This window comes from Dendropsophus ebraccatus, chromosome 12, assembly GCF_027789765.1.
Source record: "Dendropsophus ebraccatus isolate aDenEbr1 chromosome 12, aDenEbr1.pat, whole genome shotgun sequence".
Taxonomy (NCBI): domain Eukaryota; kingdom Metazoa; phylum Chordata; class Amphibia; order Anura; family Hylidae; genus Dendropsophus; species Dendropsophus ebraccatus.
Genome location: NC_091465.1, coordinates 5,529,908 through 5,551,442, shown reverse-complemented (window position 1 = coordinate 5,551,442; position 21,535 = coordinate 5,529,908). Strand labels below are relative to the sequence as shown.

At 44.2% G+C, this 21,535-nt stretch overlaps 1 protein-coding gene across 2 annotated transcripts in view; it reads right to left on the bottom strand.

Moving 5' to 3' along the window:
• ESPN (espin) overlaps positions 1–20,447 on the bottom strand; it is a 96,187-nt gene extending 75,740 nt beyond the window's left edge. For both annotated transcript variants that reach the window (XM_069946947.1, XM_069946948.1), the window contains exons 1-4: positions 20,382–20,447; positions 13,412–13,598; positions 8,710–8,892; positions 5,448–5,579 (exon numbers count right to left, since the gene is read on the bottom strand). In XM_069946947.1, the coding sequence (XP_069803048.1) occupies positions 5,448–5,579; positions 8,710–8,892; positions 13,412–13,468 (372 nt within the window). In that variant the 5' untranslated portion in view covers positions 13,469–13,598; positions 20,382–20,447. The remainder of the gene's footprint in view (positions 1–5,447; positions 5,580–8,709; positions 8,893–13,411; positions 13,599–20,381) is intronic.
• Positions 20,448–21,535: the final 1,088 nt, after the last annotated feature.

The following is a 21,535-nucleotide window of genomic DNA, read 5'->3' as shown; positions in this document are numbered from 1 at the left end:
GGCAGACAAGGGGGGGGGGGCATCATTGTGATGGATAGGGATTATTATAAGGAGGGGGCTTGGAGATTGAGGAGGCTACTAAACCCTTTTGTCCCCTAAAACGAGATACCGTGAAAAGAATACCGATCTGAGTTAAAAAATTTAATTTCAAAGGGACAGGATGAAGATTACAGAACAAGAGCCACTATCTATGTATAATTTACCATATACCTAAGGTGCAGAAGGATGCCACACGACCACCAGGGAGACCGATTGTATCGCTCGTGGACCTACAGCTTTAAAAGTGTTACCGGCGTATCTGAAGGACAGTCCACATATTCTTCAGATACTAAATGATAGAGAATAGAAACATCTGAGAAACCGTAGCTGTAACCGCCCTATATACAATTATAGAAAACGGGAGAGATGCTGCAGAATAAATGAACAAAAAATAAGAAAAATACCCCGTGGAACAGGTGGATTATATTGGGCAATGTATACCTATATTATAACCCAGAATAATTTTTTTATGATGGTGATTTTTATCTACAAACGTGGGGTACCGCAATGGGGACGACGTTCGCGCTGAGTCATTCAAACCTATACGTTAGTTGGTGGGAGGAGTCTCACATTTTTCCAATGGGCTTGGGACGGGCCTAGTCCTCTGGAAACGTTTTTTAGATAACCTGGTATTATATTGGAGGGGGATGTTCCCTCACTACTAGAACTTTTTAAAGAGATTAATAAAAATGATTTTTATTTGCATTTTACACCAACATACAGTATGGAGAGTATGTAGCAATAGTTATATCGCCCTAGATAGCTGCCATTACTACTGTGGCTGATAAATACACCAATCGTGACGTCATGTGGGATTCCCCAAATTTTTCATTCCCGAGAGAGAATGGGGCCACGGACCGGGGCACACTTCTTGGCTTCCATAAGTGGACTGCTACTACGAGAGCGCTCTGATACTGCTGACAAGGAAACCGCTGTAACACAGACACACAGGTGACACGCTACACGAACGCCTTAGAACACGGACGCCTTGGAAGAAGTATCACTTACCAGCACTCCGATGCCACCAAAGCTTTATACAATTAGGTCAGTGCTGGGTGTTTCTCATCCTAGGCATGCTGGGCCTTGCGGTACTACCTCAACACGTGGTGCGTCTAACAACTAGACGCAGAGTATAGAAATCCCCAGACAGGGAAATACAGGCCCTGTGACAAGCACAGACGCTGTATTGATGGGAATTGTTTTACAGCATCTTTATGGTGCAGTGGCATGTAGATTTGCTGAGCCTTGTAGTTCAATCTTGGATATTTAGTATTACACCAGCTCGGCAGGGTAAATAATTATATTATATACAGGCACCAATCCCCCAGCCTGCAGCTGATTGGTTATAGGTCACTAATTTTGTATCTAGGAAGCGCTTCTTGTCCCCTACTAAGAAATATTGTTCCATTTCTCTATATAGAAACCATCACTCTCCCCCAGGCTGTGCGGGAAGTGATGTCACTCTACTCTAGGCTGTGCGGGAAGGGACGTCACTCTCCTCCAGGCCGTGCGGGAAGGGACGTCACTCTCCTCCAGGCTGTGCGGGAAGGGACGTCACTCTCCTCCAGGCTGTGCGGGAAGGGACGTCACTCTCCTCCAGGCTGTGCGGGAAGGGACGTCACTCTCCTCCAGGCTGACCAGGAAGTGATGTCACTCTCCTCCAGGCTGTGCAGGAAGTGATGTCACTCTTCTCCAGGCTGTGCAGGAAGTGATGTCACTCTCCTCCAGGCTGCGCAGGAAGTGATCTCATCCCATTCATGTGCACCTGTTGCATGATTAGTTACTATTTCAGCTGTGATCTGTTAATGATCAGCACCATGATTGGGGTGTTATCCACACCAGAAACGTCAGAGAGGGCGTCCAAAATGGAGGGACAATGCAACATAGCACGGCTGAAAAAGAGACGTCAGTCAGGATCACCGAACCAAGATTAAGACGACCCCTATCCACTTCCATAGAATACACGGATGGGGCTGGATCCTCCATGACCTGAGCGCCAGCACTTGTACAGCTCCAGAGAGGCTTCACTATACACAGGTAATATATGTATGTAATGTAATATTCTCTGGGACCGGGGAAAGTCATGTTACATAGACCGGAGCATCTCCACTGCTGACAGCGCTGATGCCTTGGGACTAATGTACTTTCCATTGTTTTCACCAGACACGGCGGCCGGCTCATTACCTGGCAGGACTCTGTGTGAGATAGAAACCAAATCCCCCGCAGCTATCTCTGCCGAAATCAGATCGAGCTTGATTAGGTTAAGTACAGATGTATCCTGGTGTCGGAGCGGCCTCCGTCCTATGCATTTACCTATGGTACCACTTACTATAATTGCTTCAGCCCCAGTGAGAGCAATTGGCATAAGAAACACTGAAAAGTGACCCTATACTATAATATATACAGCAAATTCACTGGATACTATAATATATACTGTTTACAGCAAAGTGACCCTTTACTATAATATATACAGCAGACTGACACATAGTGACCCTATACTATAATATATACGGCAGACTGACACATAGTGACCCTATACTATAATATATACTGTATACAGCAGACTGACGCATAGTGACCCTATACTATAATATATACTGTATATAGCAGACAGACACATAGTGGCCCTATACTATAATATATACTGTATATAGCAGACTAACGCATAGTGACCCTATACTATAATATATACTGTATATAGCAGACAGACACATAGTGACCCTATACTATAATATATACTGTATATAACAGACAGACACATAGTGGCCCTATACTATAATATATACTGTATACAGCAGACTGACGCATAGTGGCCCTATACTATAATATATACTGTACACAGCAGACTGACGCATAGTGACCCTATACTATAATATATACTGTATATAGCAGACAGACACAGTAACCCTATACTATAATATATACAGCAGACTGATGTATAATGACCCTATACTGTATACAGCAGACTGACACATAGTGACCCTATACTATAATATATACTGTATACAGCAGACTGACACATAGTGACCCCCTTCTATAATATATACTGTATACAGCAGTCTGACACATAGTGACCCTATACTATAATATATACTGTATACCGCAGACTGACACATAGTGACCCTATAGTATAATATATACTGTATATAGCAGTCTGACACATAGTGACCCTATACTATAATATATACAGCAGACTGACGTATAGTGACCCTATAGTATAATATATACTGTATATAGCAGTCGTCTGACACATAGTGACCCTATACTATAATATATACTGTATACCGCAGACTGACACATAGTGACCCTATAGTATAATATATACTGTATATAGCAGTCGTCTGACACATAGTGACCCTATACTATAATATATACTGTATATAGCAGTCTGACACATAGTGACCCTATACTATAATATATACAGCAGACTGACGTAGAGTGACCCTATACCATAAATACCTCACAATAATGAGGCTGTATGTTGGTATTATCTTACTGTGTGTGTGAACATCGCCTTAGGAGTGCTGGGGAACGCTCGGCCCTGCCCCAGGCACAGTAGGCAGGATAACTGCTGGGGGTTCTCCAGTATTAGAAGAACACAGCTACATTGTTGCAGGTTGTGTGCGGTATTAGGGTATGTGCACACTGCTTAAAAAAGACAGAAACTCCTTTGCGTAATCGGCCGCTCGCGGACAGTGGCGGGTGTGCGCGTCTCCGCCCGTGTCATAGTCTCCATTCTATGCACGGGCGGATTCCTTCCTCCGTCCAAAGAATGATTGATTACGCAACGGAGTTTCCCTCTGTTTTAAACAGCGTGTATATACCCTTACAGTTCAGCTCCATTTAATTAAATGGTAAAGAGCCGTAAAGCTGGCAGCCAACCTGAGGACAAGAGAGGCGCTGGTAGTGAAAGGAAGTGACCATGTGACAACAGCTTTAAAGGGGAACTATGACAAAACTAAATTATTTTAAATCAGCTGGGGTCAGAAAGTTATACAGATTTGTAATTTACTTCTATGTAAAATCTTCAGTCTTCCAGTACTTGTCAGCTGCTGTATGTCCTCCAGGAAGTGGTGCATTCTCTCCAGTCTGACACCGTGCTCTCTGCTGCCTCCTCTGTCCATGTCAGGAACTGTCCAGAGCAGCAGCAAATCCCCATAGAAAAGCTCTCCTGCTCTGGACAGTTCCTGACATGGACAGAGGTGGCAGCAGAGGGCACTGTGTCACACTGGAGAGAATACACCACTCCCTGCAGGACATACAGCAGCTGATAAGTACTGGAAGACTGGAGATTTTACAAAGTAAAAAACGAATCTATATAATTTTCTGACACCAGCTGCCCCTTTAAGCAAAGCGGAGCAGACCCCCAAAGCAGATGTGCAGCCCCTCATTCTGACTCCTATATACAATGTATATGTTCTGACTGTATAGGAACATATGACATGAAATAAATCTGGGAGGGTGGGGAGGTGGAGCTGGCACTGGTGTGACAGGTGGTGGTGCTGGTGACAGACCACAAGCTCCTGGATACAGAAGCCACAGCCGGCACCAGAGCCGCCGCCGCCGCCGTCACAGCAGCAGGTGCCCCTCTGTATATACCTCAATGCCCCTTTATACACTCTCTCCTAATGTAAACATATAGCGTGTTGTCCTCTCTATATACTGGTGCCCCTTATACACACATATACATCCTGCTTATACCATATCATCCTGCCAGCATATATACCCTCTGCCCCCTCCTATATACCATTCCCCTGCATGGCACACAGTGCCCTCCACCTCATGTGAGTGGGGGCAGCTCCCCACATCTCAGCTATATTACAGGATAGCTATGATTTACACAATCTGCCCCTGGGGACACAGAACTCATGGTGAGGGCCCCCCTGAAAATACAGGGGGGGGGCTCCATACTGCCATGCATGGGATGGACGGTGGCTCTTACTGGACATTATACAGGTAACACGTCATTCGGTAGTAGTTTGCATTTAAATGAATGAATCTACAGATATGAAGGGGTTAAAGAGAGGTTAAAGTTATACAGATTTGTAATTTTTTTTCTAATTAAAAATCTAAAGTCTTCCAGTACTGATCAGCTGCTGTATGCCCTGCACGAAGTGGTCTCCAGTCTGACACAGTGCTCTCTGCTGCCACTTCTGTCCATGTCAGGAACTGTCCAGAGCAGAGGAGGCTTTCTATTGGGATTTGCTGCTGCACTTCCTGCAGGACATACAGCAGCTGATAAGTACTGGAAGACTGTAGACTTTTACATAGTAGTAAATTACAAATCTGTATAACTGACACAAATTGATTTAAAAAAAATAAATAAAAAAAATAAATCGCTGGAGTGCCCCTTTAAACACACCACTTTACACTATCCATGCGTATAGAACAATCTATATTAGCTTTACCATATTCTCCACAGTCCTTAGATATTTAGCACAATGCATGTGTCCGTTATACTCCGCCAGGTCAGCGGCCGTGTACCCATCATGGTCCTTGATCCCAAGTTTCACTCCATTCACAACGAGAATCTGGCAGCACTGGAATCACAGAAGGAACAAAGTATATTACTGATTGTATCTACTACATGGAGCCTGCACTTCCTACTACAACCACCGAGGGGAGCACAACACATCTGACCACAGGGTAATCAATTGTCTGCTGTTAATTTACATTATGGACATATAGGGAACGTGTCATCAATGTAATGGAGCCCTATGTGAGAGCAATTCAGGAAACTACAAGGATCCATGTTATGTAGATTATATTATATAAAAGCCAGGAATATAGTAGTTATATCCCTGTATATAGAAGCAGTATTATAGTAGTTATATTCCTGTATATAGGAGCAGTATTATAGTAGTTATATCCCTGTATATAGGAGCAGTATTATAGTAGTTATATTCCTGTATATAGGGAGCAGTATTATAGTAGTTATATCCCTGTATATAGGAGCAGTATTATAGTAGTTATATCCCTGTATATAGGGGGCAGTATTATAGTAGTTATATTCCTGTATATAGGGAGCAGTATTATAGTAGTTATATTCCTGTATATAGGAGCAGTATTATAGTAGTTATATCCCTGATATAGGAGCAGTATTATAGTAGTTATATCCCTGTATATAGGAGCAGTATTATAGTAGTTATATCCCTGTATATAGGGACAGTATTATAGTAGTTATATTCCTGTATATAGGAGGCAGTATTATAGTAGTTATATCCCTGTATATAGAAGCAGTATTATAGTAGTTATATTCCTGTATATAGGAGCAGTATTATAGTAGTTATATCCCTGTATATAGGAGCAGTATTATAGTAGTTATATTCCTGTATATAGGGAGCAGTATTATAGTAGTTATATCCCTGTATATAGGAGCAGTATTATAGTAGTTATATCCCTGTATATAGGGGGCAGTATTATAGTAGTTATATCCCTGTATATAGGAGCAGTATTATAGTAGTTATATTCCTGTATATAGGGAGCAGTATTATAGTAGTTATATTCCTGTATATAGGAGCAGTATTATAGTAGTTATATCCCTGATATAGGAGCAGTATTATAGTAGTTATATCCCTGTATATAGGAGCAGTATTATAGTAGTTATATCCCTGTATATAGGGACAGTATTATAGTAGTTATATTCCTGTATATAGGAGCAGTATTATAGTAGTTATATTCCTGTATATAGGGACAGTATTATAGTAGTTATATTCCTGTATATAGGGGCAGTGTTATAGTAGTTATATTCCTGTATATAGGAGCAGTATTATAGTAGTTATGGTTCAGGGAAGAAACAGAGTGCTGCACCTCACACCTATGGCTGATACTAGTGCCGCTTGGCTAAATAAAAAACACATCAGAATTTTGTGTATGAATTGATCAAGCCATACTGCCCCATGTACCTCGTGCCGGTATCTGATACACATGGGTCCCTACACTAAGTCCACACCGTGCCAGTCAGTGGCCACCAACCCCGCAGGCGCGCACAGCCAGGGAACGGGGGCCATGGGACGGCCCTGCGACCCCCATGCCACAGGACCAGACCCAAAAACACCACACCAGAACCCGGCCAGCGCCGCCGGCGGAGAAGGTCGCCCCCAAGCAGCACAAGTCTGGATAAGATATTACACTCACCATAGCTGCAGCAAACAGAATGGGAAAAAACAGGAGGGATTAAAACCATGTGCACTCAGGTGTCTCCTGCTAATTGAGGTCATTATAGTAGTTATATTGCTGTATATAGGAGCAGTATTATAGTAGTTATATTCCTGTATATAGGAGCAGTATTATAGTAGTTATATCCCTGTATATAGGAGCAGTATTATAGTAGTTATATTCCTGTATATAGGGGGCAGTATTATAGTAGTTATATTCCTGTATATAGGGGGCAGTATTATAGTAGGTATATCCCTGTATATAGGAGCAGTATTATAGTAGTTATATTCCTGTATATAGGGGGCAGTATTATAGTAGGTATATCCCTGTATATAGGAGCAGTATTATAGTAGTTATATCCCTGTATATAGGAGCAGTATTATAGGAGTTATATTCCTGTATATAGGAGCAGTATTATAGTAGTTATATTCCTGTATATAGGAGCAGTATTATAGTAGTTATATCCCTGTATATAGGAGCAGTATTATAGTAGTTATATTCTTGTATATAGGAGCAGTATTATAGTAGTTATATTCCTGTATATGGGAGCAGTATTATAGTAGTTATATTCCTGTATATAGGAGCAGTATTATAGTAGTTATATTCCTGTATATAGGGAGCAGTATTATAGTAGTTATATTCCTGTATATAGGAGCAGTATTATAGTAGTTATATTCCTGTATATAGGAGCAGTATTATAGTAGTTATATCCCTGTATATAGGGGGCAGTATTATAGTAGTTATATTCCTGTATACAGGAGCAGTATTATAGTAGTTATATTCCTGTATATAGGAGCAGTATTATAGTAGTTATATTCCTGTATATAGGAGCAGTATTATAGTAGTTATATTCCTGTATATAGGGGGCAGTATTATAGTAGTTATATCCCTGTATATAGGAGCAGTATTATAGTAGTTATATTCCTGTATATAGGAGCAGTATTATAGTAGTTATATTCCTGTATATAGGAGCAGTATTATAGTAGTTATATTCCTGTATATAGGAGCAGTATTATAGTAGTTATATTCCTGTATATAGGGGGCAGTATTATAGTAGTTATATCCCTGTATATAGGAGCAGTATTATAGTAGTTATATTCCTGTATATAGGAGCAGTATTATAGTAGTTATATTCCTGTATATAGGAGCAGTATTATAGTAGTTATATTCCTGTATATAGGAGCAGTATTATAGTAGTTATATTCCTGTATATAGGAGCAGTATTATAGTAGTTATATTCCTGTATATAGGAGCAGTATTATAGTAGTTATATTCCTGTATATAGGAGCAGTATTATAGTAGTTATATTCTTGTATATAGGAGCAGTATTATAGTAGTTATATTCCTGTGTATAGGAAGCAGTATAATAGTAGTTATATCCCTGTATATAGGAGCAGTATTATAGTAGTTATATTCCTGTATATAGGGGGCAGTTTTATACCAGTTACATTCTTGTACATAGAGAAAGTAAGGCAGTACTAATAAATGAAAAAGTAAAAATTAAAAAAAAACCTCAAGTTCCCCATTCTCTGCAGCATCGTGAAGAGGGGTCCCTCCAAAGTTATCAGTGCTCATGTCCCCTCCATGGAGAAGCAGCCAGCTTAAGACCTTGGCATGACCTCTACTGGCAGCAAAGTGCATGGCAGTCGCTCCATCCGCATCTCGCTCAGAGAGACTTATATCTGTAAAACTCATCTGTAAGGGGAAAAAAAAACAAGAATGATCAGGGTTACTCCTTACATCTGTCTCATAGACATCAGTGCGGTTCAGGGCCACATGGGCAAAAAACAGTGAAATTATTTAGAGGCATCCTCCCTTGGATTGCCAATGGCATAGTGTGGTAACTACTACCTCTGTACTGCTATAATCAAGGGTCCTATAATGGGGGAGTAGAGCATCAGTCTAGCATTCCTGCTGCTGATCTAATCATCCTGGGGAGCAGAAAAATCTCTTCCCTTTACAAAGGAAGATTTGTCATCCGCGGGGGCCACAAACGAGCGCCAATCAGCGAGATCAGCTAATTTGCTATGCCTTTATATGCCACGAGAAATGGAGCGCCTGGGCTGAACGAACGATCACTGTATCATTTATGCAGCCCTGGAAGCTGACAGCACAGATATGTATATAGGATTTACTGTACATATAGGATATGTACTGTATATAGGATATACTGTACATATAGGAGATGTATATAGGATATACTGTACATATAGGAGATGTATATAGGATATACTGTACATATAGGAGATGTATATAGGATATACTGTACATATAGGAGATGTATATAGGATATACTGTACATATAGGAGATGTATATAGGATATACTGTACATATAGGAGATGTATATAAGATATACTGTACATATAGGAGATGAATATAGGATATACTGTACATATAGGAGATGTATATAAGATATACTGTACATATAGGAGATGAATATAGGATATGTATATAGGATATACTGTATATAGAGGAGATGTATATAGGATATACTGTACATATAGGATATGTATATAGGATATACTGTACATATAGGAGATGAATATAGGATATACTGTACATATAGGATATGTATATAGGATATGTATATAGGATATACTGTATATATAGGAGATGAATATAGGATATACTGTACATATAGGATATGTATATAGGATATGTATATAGGATATACTGTACATATAGGAGATGAATATAGGATATACTGTATATAGAGGAGATGTATATAGGATATACTGTACATATAGGATATGTATATAGGATATGTATATAGGATATACTGTACATATAGGAGATGAATATAGGATATACTGTGTATAGAGGAGATGTATATAGGATATACTGTACATATAGGATATGTATATAGGATATGTATATAGGATATACTGTACATATAGGAGATGAATATAGGATATACTGTACATATAGGAGATGTATATAGGATATACTGTACATATAGAAGATGTATATAAGATATACTGTACATAGAGGAGATGTATATAGCATATACTATGTATAGTATGTATAGGAGATGTATATATCTTCGCAGTCACAAGCAGCCGTGTATTCCTACAATCCACGCTGCCTGTAATCCGGCATCTAGTTCTCCAGTTGTGCACCTGCTGTATCTTCAGACCGCCGCCTTCTCCAGAATGATTGACAGCTGGAGGAGGCGGGGCCTGAAGATGTGCGGCCGATGATGATAAATTTTAGAGGATGCTATAAACAGAGGCTGGTAGGGCCAGAAGGGAGTGCAGTTACAGCGCGAAATGTACGTCACCCAGGTCCCATGAGCTGAAATAAAGGAGCATTGTTTAATTGAAAATGAAGTGCTGTGGTTGTATTTTCTACTTGTCAATTTACTGGATATACTGTTGCCACTATTTAATCATTGAGCGCCATCAAAGGAGTATCGGCAAGGGTTAAAGGGGTTATCCAGCGCTACAAAAACATGGCCGCTTTCTTCAAGAGACAGCACTGCTGTTGTCTCCAGTCTGGGGGCAGGTTATGTAACTAAGTTCCATTGAAGTTAAATGGGTTATCCAGCGCTACAAAACATGGCCACTTTCTTTCAGAGACAACACGACTCTTGTCTCCCGTTCAGGTGCGGTTTGCAATTAAGCTCCATTCACTTCAATGGAACTGAGCAGCAAAACCCCGCCCAATGTGGAGACAAGAGTGGAGCTGTCTCTGGAAGAAAGTGGCCATGTTTTTGTAGCGCTGGATAACCCCTTTAATGAAGTTTAATTGCAAACCATACCTGACCCGGTGACAAGAGTGATGCTGTCTCTGGAAGAAAGTGGCCATGTTTTTGTAGCACTGGAGAACCCCATAAAAGGGATTATCCAGCTCTACAAAACATGGCCACTTTCCCCCTACTCTTGTCTCCAGTTCAGGTGCGGTTTGCAATTAAGCTCCATTTATTTCAATGGAACTGAGTTTCAAAACCCCATCCAAACTGGAGACAACAGTAGGGGGAAAGTGGCCATGTTTTTGTAGCGCTGGATAACCCCTTTAAGGAGAGACTCTTGAACACATTCCATGTGAGTAGTGCCAGTGTTTCTTCCTTTTACTATGGTGATTGTACATAATGGCCACTAGGTGTCTCCCTTCCTGTTACACTGGGTTGCATTCTCCCTCTGCGCCCCACTCTCCCTCTGCGCCCAACGCTGCCTCCACTCTCCTTCTGCGCTCCACGCTCATTTTTTTTTTTTCTCTGATATAAAAAAAAAAAAATATGAGACCAAACACAGGAAGTCCCTGTCCCCTGCGCTCACGCAAGGAGAGACACCTGTTCATCGTGCAGGTTGTATATCACATGAGGGCAATTACCTTAGGCTAATTCTAATATCAGCTCTGCAGCTAATGCAAAGTTTACACGGAGCGATAATTGGCCCGATCGCACGATTAACGATTTCGAAGTAACAATTTTTTTTTTATAACGATCAGCGTTTAGACGGTATGATATATTGTACAGAAAAATCATTTTGCGATCGTTTAGCGATCGCGCGCCCGCAGCCCGGTCCGCCCGCAGGCCGCTCCCCCGTTCGCAGCCCGGCCCCCTGCTCATCTGCAGCCCGGCCCCACGGCCAACCGCAGCCCCCTGCGCTGCCCCGATCGCCATCCCCGTTGCTCCGATGGCCCTACCCCCCCCCCCCCCCCCGCCGCCGCTCGCCACCCCCGCCCCCGCTCCGATCGCCACCGCGGCTCCGATTGCCCCCCCCCGCCGCCGCTCCGATCGCCACCCCTGCCGCTGCTCCGATCGCCCCCCCCGCTCCGTTCGCCACCCCCGCCGCTCCGTTCGCCAGCCCCGCCACCGCTACAATCGCCCCCGCCTCCCCGGCTACGAGCATACGTTACCTGCTCCGCGTAGCAGGTCTTCAAATCCCCGGCTCCCCTCTTCAGTGCATTGATTGGCTAAAGAGATGAGCCGGGAATTTCAAACGGCTCCTCTTCAGCCAATCAGTGCTCCTCTTCAGCACTGATTGGCTGAAGGGGAGCCGTTTGAAATTCCCGGCTCCCCTCTTCAGCCAATCAATGCAAGGCAGCACTGATTGGCTGAAGAGGGGCCGTTTGAATTTCCCGGCTCCCCTCTTCAGCCAATTAGTGCTGCCTTGCATTAATTGGCCGAAGAGGGGAGTTGGGAAATTCAAACGGCTCCTCTTCAGCCAATCAGCGGCGGCGGCGGGGGTGGCGATCGGAGCGGCGGCGGTGGGGGTGGTGATCGGAGAGGCGGTGATCAAGCCGGCGCAGGGGGCTGCGGATGAGCGAAGGGCCGGGCTGCGGATTAGAGGGGGGCCGGGCTGCGGATGAGAGGGGGGCCGGGCTGCGGATGAGAGGGGCCAGACTTTGGGCGGCGGGACTTTCGCGTGACGACTGTTTACACGGAATGATCGGCGAATTTTTGGCGAACGACGATTTAAGAACAAGTTACAAGATCAAAATTAACGATTTCTCACTCGTTGTGCGATCGTTCACTGCGTTTACACGTACGATTATCGTTCGAATTCGATCGTTATCGTGCAAATTTGCACGATAATCGTTCCCTGTAAACCCAGCATTAGGGTGCGTTTACACAGAAAGATTTATCTGACAGATTTTGGAAGCCAAAGCCAGGAATGGATTTGAAAAGAGGATAGATCCCAGTCTTTCCAGTATGACCTGATCCCTGTTTATAGTCTGTTCCTGGTTTTGGCTTCAAAGATCTGTCAGATATATCTGTCTGTGTAAACGCACCATTAGGTTGGGCTCACACTATATCACACTGTCACTGTCTGTGACCTGTGTTTGGTCTCAGAGAAAAGACTAAACTATCAGCACAGAAGAAGCAAGGACTGCAGATTGACAGAGAGGGGGACACCTAGTGGCCATTATGGATAACGTCGATTTAAATATAGAAGACTTAGAGGGGTTATCCAGTGCTACAAAAACATGGCCAATTTCTTTCAGAGACAACATGACTCTTGTCCCCAGGTCAGGTGCGGTTTGCAATTAGGCTCCATTCACTTCAATGGAACTGAGCCCAAGCTGGAGACAAGAGCGGTGCTGTCTCTGGAAGAAAGTGGCTATGTCTTTGTAGCACTGGATAACCCCTTTATAAATAAAAACTGCAATCACAACACCTGTTAATTTCTTTAAAGAAAACATCGCAGCATTGTCTCTCTATATAAAGAAAATATAAGACCTGATGTATTTCACGTGTATTAAACTTACCAACCAAACAATAACGGTACTGTGACCCATCTGTGCAGCCGCGTGTAACGGGGTCATCCCATCCGAGGCCCGGATATGAGGGTCGGCCCCACAGTCCTTGACCAAATACTGAATGACTTCCAGATGTCCTTCTTGACAAGCTAAGTAGAGGGGTGTGGCACCATTCCTTGTCTGAGAATTTATAGCACTAGAAAACAATGTAAGAAAGACATCAGATTATTATTATTAATTATTATTATTATTGTTAATAAAGCGCACTTTATTCCAGAGCGCTATACAAGCGACAAGGGTAACAAACAAGAACATTACAAGATCAAAACACATTACATGAAGGCAGATGGCAGACTGATACATGGGGAAGAGGACCCTGCCCGCGAGGGCTTACAATCTATAAGAATACAGTAATCTATTAGATACAATAAGAATGGAGAAAAGAGAAAAGATCTTAAAGGGATTGTCCAGTTGTCATTCACCATTAATGGGGGCCTGTTCCTCTGCTCAGGATCTACATCTCCTAATCACTCTGGAGGACCCGTCCTGTCCTGCACTGCATAGACAAACCACAATGGACACTGTAATGCTTAGTTTCACCTCAGGGGGCAGTGTACGGCTTTTGAACACTTACTGGCAGCTTTCTCCACAGGCTATAGCTGAATATTGTGGGTCTAGTAGGGGGACGCATTAATACTGTAAAGGGATCCTTCTAACTGGGAGGGATTGTCTAAAGAGAAGAGCCCCTTTAGCTTTGATTAATATGTCCCTTTAAGTTATCAATATACAATAAAAATTCCTTGAATTATAAAATAAAATGACAACTTATAATGAATGAAGCCTGTCCACAACCAATAATACGTTGTCTCAGAGTGCAGTTATAGGACAGTGCACTAGATGGCGGTGTCTCACACCACACTGTCACGCTGCAGCACAGCTGTCTAAACCAATTATACACATATTTTATCAGATTAGTCCGGTCAGATGGCATTTACCAAGATCCCTGTAAATGATTGGGAATTAGGGGACTAACAGGGAAGGAAGGCAGGATGCACGGTATAAACACTCCAAGCGGGGGAGCCGGAAACTAATGGCCCTATTCCACGGAACGTTTGTCGTTCATAAATTCGCTAAAACGACCGCTCGTTAACGATAATCGTTCCGTGGAATAGATGTAAACGATCGAACGACTACAGCAAAATCGTTGTTCAGTCGTTATAAAATGTTTTTCAACATGTCGAAAAAAAATCGTTAGTCTTTCAACGATAATTCGCTAATCGTTTTGTTGAATTAGAAATCGTGAAATCGTTCACCCAATGTGTTGAAAAACTAGGTGTGTTGTATTCAAATTATCACCCCGGCGAACGTTTTAAACGAGCATGTAACGACCGCAAAGTAATCGTTATCGTTCACGTGTTATATGTTGTCGTTCGCAAAATATAGTCGTGAATTAATCGTTAACGAGCGGTCGTTTTAGCGAATTTATGAACGACAAACGTTCCGTGGAATAGGGCCATAAGGGCCCTATTCCACCGGACGATTATCGTTAGCATAATCGTTAACGATTAACGATCTCAAACGACCGCTATTGCGAAAGACCTGAAAACGTTCACTCATTTCCATGGAACGATAATCGTTACTTATGATCGTAATTGCGATCGTTTCTTCTTCCGTATTTCTTCGCTATTGCGTTCGTATCTATTGCGAACGACTGAACGATGTCTTATGGCCCTATTCCACGGAACGATTATCGTTCGTTTTCGGACGATATCGACCGCTAATCGACCGATAATCGTTCCGTGGAATAGAGTGCAACGATCAGCCGACATCGTTCATGTCGGCTGATCGTTGCAGTCGCTTGTTTTTCAACATGTTGAAAAACAAGCGACTGATATAGCAGCGATCTGCTGCCGTCGCTCCGTTGAATAGGAGCATCGGCAGCAGATGCTGCTGTATCCTATGGGCTGCCCGGACGATCTAGCGATCACCCGGGCAGCCCCCCCGCAGCTCCCCGCCGCCCCCTCCCGCACTCACCCGCTCGCTGACGCCGCGTCGAATAGCGGCGGCAGCGAGCGGCGAACGAGGAGCAAACGAGCGCTGACAGCGCTTGTTTGCTCCTCCAACGACCCGTGGAATACGGGCTTTATTCAATGCGAACGATTTGCGAACGTTTTGCAAACGAGCAACGATAAAAATAGGTCCAGGTCTTAGCGATCAACGATTTCTCGTTCGGTCGTTAATCGTTAACTGCATTTCAACCAAACGATTATCGTTTAGATTCGAACGATTTAACGATAATCTGAACGATAATCGTCCGGTGGAATAGGGCCCTTATAAAGCGATCAACGATTTCTCGTTCGGTCGTTAATCGTTAACTGCATTTCAACCGAATGATTATCGTTTAGATTTGAACGATTTAACGATAATCTGAACGATAATCGTCCGGTGGAATAGGGCCCTTTAACATGGAAAGATTATCTGACAGATTATCTGCCAAAGATTTGAAGCCAAAGCCAGGAATGGACTATAAACAGAGATCAGGTAATAAAGGAAAGCCTGAGATTTCTCCTCTTTTCAAATCCATTCCTGGTTTTGGCTTCAAATCTTTGGCAGATAATCTTTCCGTGTAAAAGGGCCCTAACACGGGTCTCACCAGATACGGAGACTGGTTCTGTATGTAAAGGGAAATCTAAATCACGCAGGTGTGGCCTAATATAGGGGTATTGCAGTCTCATAGACTGATATAATACACTCACCAGCCACTTTATTAGGTACACCATGCTAGTAACGGGTTGGACCCCCTTTTGCCTTCAGAACTGCCCCAATTCTTGGTGGCATAGATACAACAAGGTATCGGTTTGAACTGCAGGAGATTGTCTTGACCATGTCTACATGCCTAAATGCACTGAGTTGCCGCCATGTGATTGGCTGATTAGAAATTAAGTGGTAACGTGCAGTTGGACAGGTGTACCTAATAAAGTGGCCGGTGAGTGTATATCACCACAATGTACAGCTGTATCCAGTCTACGCCATCATCTCTTCCCACAGTCAGTATACAGGATACCCGTCGCTTTAATACACTTTCCTAGGGACAGTGCAACAGCAACATGCAAGAGCCAGGACTCCCCGCTCCGGCCGCACTCTCCATTGTTTGACCTGTCAGGCTTGTGCGGTCGCTATTCCTGTGGGATTCCATTCATTCATATACAACGTATCTTTTGCATTAATCACGGCCGTTGTTGCAAGTGTCCATCATCCAGCTGTGTGATTGCACGCCTTACCAGCTCTTCAGGTGTGTGCAAATAGAGGATCGTGATCTCCTGGAGGAGTAAATCAAGATCCCCAGTTACTAGAAGTCCGCCGACTGAGCACCTTGGGTGACATTTTTTGTATTTTTATATAGATTTTATACCCATGAAATATTTCTTGTAAAATACTGCAAAAAGGAAAAAGTAAAAAAAGTTTACATAAGAAAATCGTTTGTTCAGTCTGGTGATATATTGTTGGACTATGTCTCCATGACGTGTCTCTATGACGTATATCGTGTTAAGATTTTTACATGAATAGACTGGCACCGGTGCGGGGATGCTGGTGCTGTGGCCCAGTTCCCGTGCACAGCACCAGTCTATTTCCGGTCACTGGCCTGGCCTTAAGCACCGGAGGCTGGCCCGCCGGCCCCTTAAGAGTAACGTTCTGCCCTCCACTCTGTGATGCGGCTCCATTAGAATCAATGGAGCTGCATCATAGAGGTGCGAGGGTTTCCTCCCACTCGGAGCAGCCCGGCCAGCCTCCAGTGCTTCAGTCTGGGCTGGTGACCGGGAATAGACTGGTGCTGTGCGCGGGAAACGGGCTGCGGTTAAGGAAAAGGACCACAGCACCAGTATCCCCGCACCAGCGCCAGTCTATTCATGTAAAAATCTTAAAGTGATGCACCTGCTGGTACATTCACTTCAAGTTGCTCCATATTCAACACTCGGCTCTGCTGTACTGACAAACTTAGCTCTGCTATAGTATAATAGAAAATGTTGGTGCAGCCAAAAGACATAGGAAGCCCTTAAAGTGACAGTACCACCAGGCCCAGGCTGAAGCACTGGAGGCGGGCCGACCCACCCTTAGTGGGAGGAAACCCTGCCCCTCTATGATAGGGTTCCATTGATTCTAATGGAGTCACGTTATGGAGGGGCTGGGGTTTCTTCCCACTGGGGGTGAGTAAGCCGCTTCCAGTGCTTCTGCCTGGGCCTGGTGGTACAGTCACTTTATTTGTCTTTGTTTTAGAAGCTTTCATGAATATTTGGGATGTAGCAGTGCTGAGAGGTTAAATATTAGACAGGTTTGTCCTTTGACACAACTTTAAAAAAGAAGAGTAAGTGGTGTAAACAATAGTAAGGGTATATTCACACGGGCGGGCTCGCAGCGAGATTCTCGCTGCGAGCCCGGCAGGTCCTGGCAGTTCCCATACACTACATACTTGCTGCGGTCTAAACGACCGCAGCAAGTATGTAATTATACCGCCCTTAACCCCTTCTGCTCCCGCCCGGCTCCCCCGCTGTAAGCAGCATACATTACCTGTCCTTGCTGCACGGGTCCGGCGTCCTGCTCTCCCGCCCGGCCAATCAGTGGCTGCGGCTGGGCGACACACTAATTGGCCGGACAGGAGAGCAGGACAGGTAATGTATGCTTACAGCAGGGGAGCCGGGCGGGAGCAGAAGGGGTTAAGGGCGGTATAATTACATACTCGCTGTGGTCGTTTAGACCCTAAACCAGAGTCTTACTGTGTCATGACACATTCAGCTGTACTGTAATGACCAGCTAACTTTGCTGTAACATAATGCAGTGATATAGGAAGCTTATATCAGTCCACGAGGCTAAATCCTTGTAGCTATGTGGATGTGATGTAGCAGTGCTGAGTTTGTCAGATATATCAGAGATGAAGGTCATAATGATACACAGCGGTAGAAACATCTCAATGACACGTTTGGCTCTGCTACATCTGCACTACGGTACAAGGTTGTTTCATCGAGTCGGGAGCTTTTCAGATCTTGTAGCATCCAACCATGTTCAGACTCTGTTCTCACATTCCCCTGCCACCCCCTTCTTCTGCTACTATAGGGGGACTAGACAGGGTACATCCTGGAGGATAATATGGAGAAATAGTGAGCAGTCTAAGAAAAGAAATGAAACTCTTAGCCCCTGTCCCACATCCTTTAATTCTGTCGCCATTTGCAGACCCTATACACATACCTGTACGTGTTATGCTGCGTTTACACGAAACGATAATTGGCCCGATCGTATGATTAACGATGTCAGAGTAACTATTTTTTTTTTTCATATCGATCAGTGTTTAGATAGTACGATATATCGTAATTTGTTTTGCGATCGCTTAAGCCTCTCTCACACATTGGTTAAATCGGCGAACGATCTGCGATTTTTTTGCGAACGATCAACGACTATTTGAGAACATGTTCAAAGATTAAAATGAACGATTTCTCGCTCGTCATTTGATCGTTCACTGCGTTTACACGTACGATCATGGTTCGAATTCGATCGTTATCGCGCAAATTCGCATGATAATCATTACGTGTAAACGCAGCATTACTGGTCTGCGTTGGACCCTATTGTTAATGAAGGGGTCTGTGCAACCATGGACAGAATGCAGGTGCACATCCATAGTCCTGGATGACAAGCCACACCCACATACAGACCACACCCACACACAGACCACACCCACAATAGGCCAAACCTCTTGTTGTCAACGCTAAAGTGTCCCTGGAAATTTTTTTCAAATGTTGGCAACTATGTGTGACCCTATGAGAAGGACCAAGCAGAGCTCTGACACACTGCTCCACTCTAACTAATGATCAGGGGCGGCGGCAGGACTAGAGATGATGGAGCCGCGCTGAGGTTTGGGGTTCGTACAGACCTGAACCATCGCTGTCTGAATCGTGCTGTCTTTTCCGGTCTGTGGGGAAGGTGGAGACAGTCTAGTCTGTATCCAGGTTGGACTCGGGCTGTCTCCACTTTCCCCACGGAGCAGGCAGAGAGCAGGACTAGTTAGAAGCAGAGACTGTAGGGAAATAGCAGACAAGGTAAATATCATAAGGTCATGTAAATCCAGCACAATCTCCAACTAACGCATCTATAGCTGTAGCAAGACTACGACTCCAGTCATGCCTTCACTTTCAGAGCACGATGGTAGTTGTAGTCTTGTTACAGATACCTGACCTTATAACACATATATCCCTGTATTTACTAGTACAACCATAAAGTTATCTGTAGCTGTAGTAAGACTACCACTACCATCATGATGTCACTTCCAGAACATGATGGTAGTTGTAGTGTTGTTGCAGATACCTGAGCTTATAACACATATATCCCTGTATTTACAACCATAAAGTTATCTGTAGCTGTAGTAAGACTACCACTCCCAACATGCTGTCACTTCCAGAACATGATGGGAGTGGTAGGGCTGTTACATATACATCCCTGTAGTATATATTTGCAGCTGTGATCACTGGGCTCACAGTCTGATCTCCTGACCGGGGTTCATCCCACTGCGGAGGAGAGAGATGGCGCTAGCAGGGAGATCACTATGGGAATCTTACATGACAGCAGCCTGGCCTAGCAAGCAAGGAGTTAATTGACCCCTTCATTGCTGGGCTGTCTGCATCTTATCCTCCTGATGGCGCTATCTCCTTCCTCTGCAGATCAGAATTGGAGCTTATATGCAGTCAGCCCAGCAATGAAGGGGTCAATTAACTCCTTGCTTGCTGGGCCAGGCTGCCTGCATGTAAAGCTGACATTGTGATCTCCCAGGCCGCTGATAATGATGATGATGATGATGAGAGAGAAGCCGTGCTCACAGAGGCAGAGGAAGTAAAGACGGCTTTACTTAAAAAAAAAAAAAACACTACGATAAAGTGTTCATGTTGGGGGAAGGTCAATTTAAAAAAAAACAAAAATAAAGAGACAGTTATGGTACCTGTCCTGGGTCAGTCCGTGGGTTACTGGGGTCCTGGTGGCCGTCCGTGGGGGAGAGGACTGAGGAGCTGCTCTTCTCTTCTGACATGCTGACGATCACGTGACCTGCCTGCAATTGATTGGTCATGTGATGGTCATGTGATGGTCATGTGGGTTTCAGGCCCCTGGTTGGTATCCTAATCCCAGTCTTTCTGTACTGTACTGCTGCTGATCCCAGGCCCAGCCCTGACTACAGCAGAGGCATTATAATGGGGGCCCCCTGGAGCGCAGGACCCCAGATTGCCCTCATTATACTCCGCCTATGTTTCCTGCTGTGTGACCCCTGCTGACCCCTGCCTGAAGTCTGGGAAAGTCTGCCGCCAGGGCCCCAAAATTAGGTAAGAAAAAGGCCGAGCCAAGTGACATTAGGTTATGGCGGCCATCAGGTGGGCTATGCCCATGCTAATATTATACAGTGATCTTATAGAGTATGTATACAGTGCCTTCCAGGGAACCTAGCACCCGCTGCACAGTACCATGCTGCGCTCCTGGAGCCTGGTGTAATCTAATAGATATATATCTTGGGGGCCATTGGGCTACCTCTCATTACATACAAGCATTCCAGGTCACGGAACGGCCGGTCTCTGCCCGGATCATCGCGGCCGGTACTTAAGTACCAGCCAGATGATCTGTCCGGCCGCAGAGCTCTGATGCGGGCACATCAGCGCGTGCCCGTATCAGAGCTTCCCCCGGCACACTATGGAGCGAGCAGAGCCGCTCGCTTCATAGTGTCAACTGATAGGGTCTCCTACGGCCGCAATTCATTGAATTGCGGCCACAGAAAACTGACATGTCAGTTATTTGCGGGGCCACATGGGATGCCAGCCGGAGCATATACAATGTGTATACGTTCCAGCCGGGATCCCACTGAAACTAAGGCATTGTTCCACCCCGCAAAAACTATGGCCGTTGTTGCCATCGGCAACAACAGCCGTAGGTTTACGTAGTGTGAACATAGCCTTAAAGGGGACTATGAACAGAGAACAGGTCATACAGAAAAGACTGAGATTTCTCCTCTTTTCACATCCATTCCTGGCTTTGGCTTCAACAATCTGTCAGATAAATCTCTGTGTAAACGCACCATTAGAGTATCGGGGCTGTCCGTGGCTTGGAACG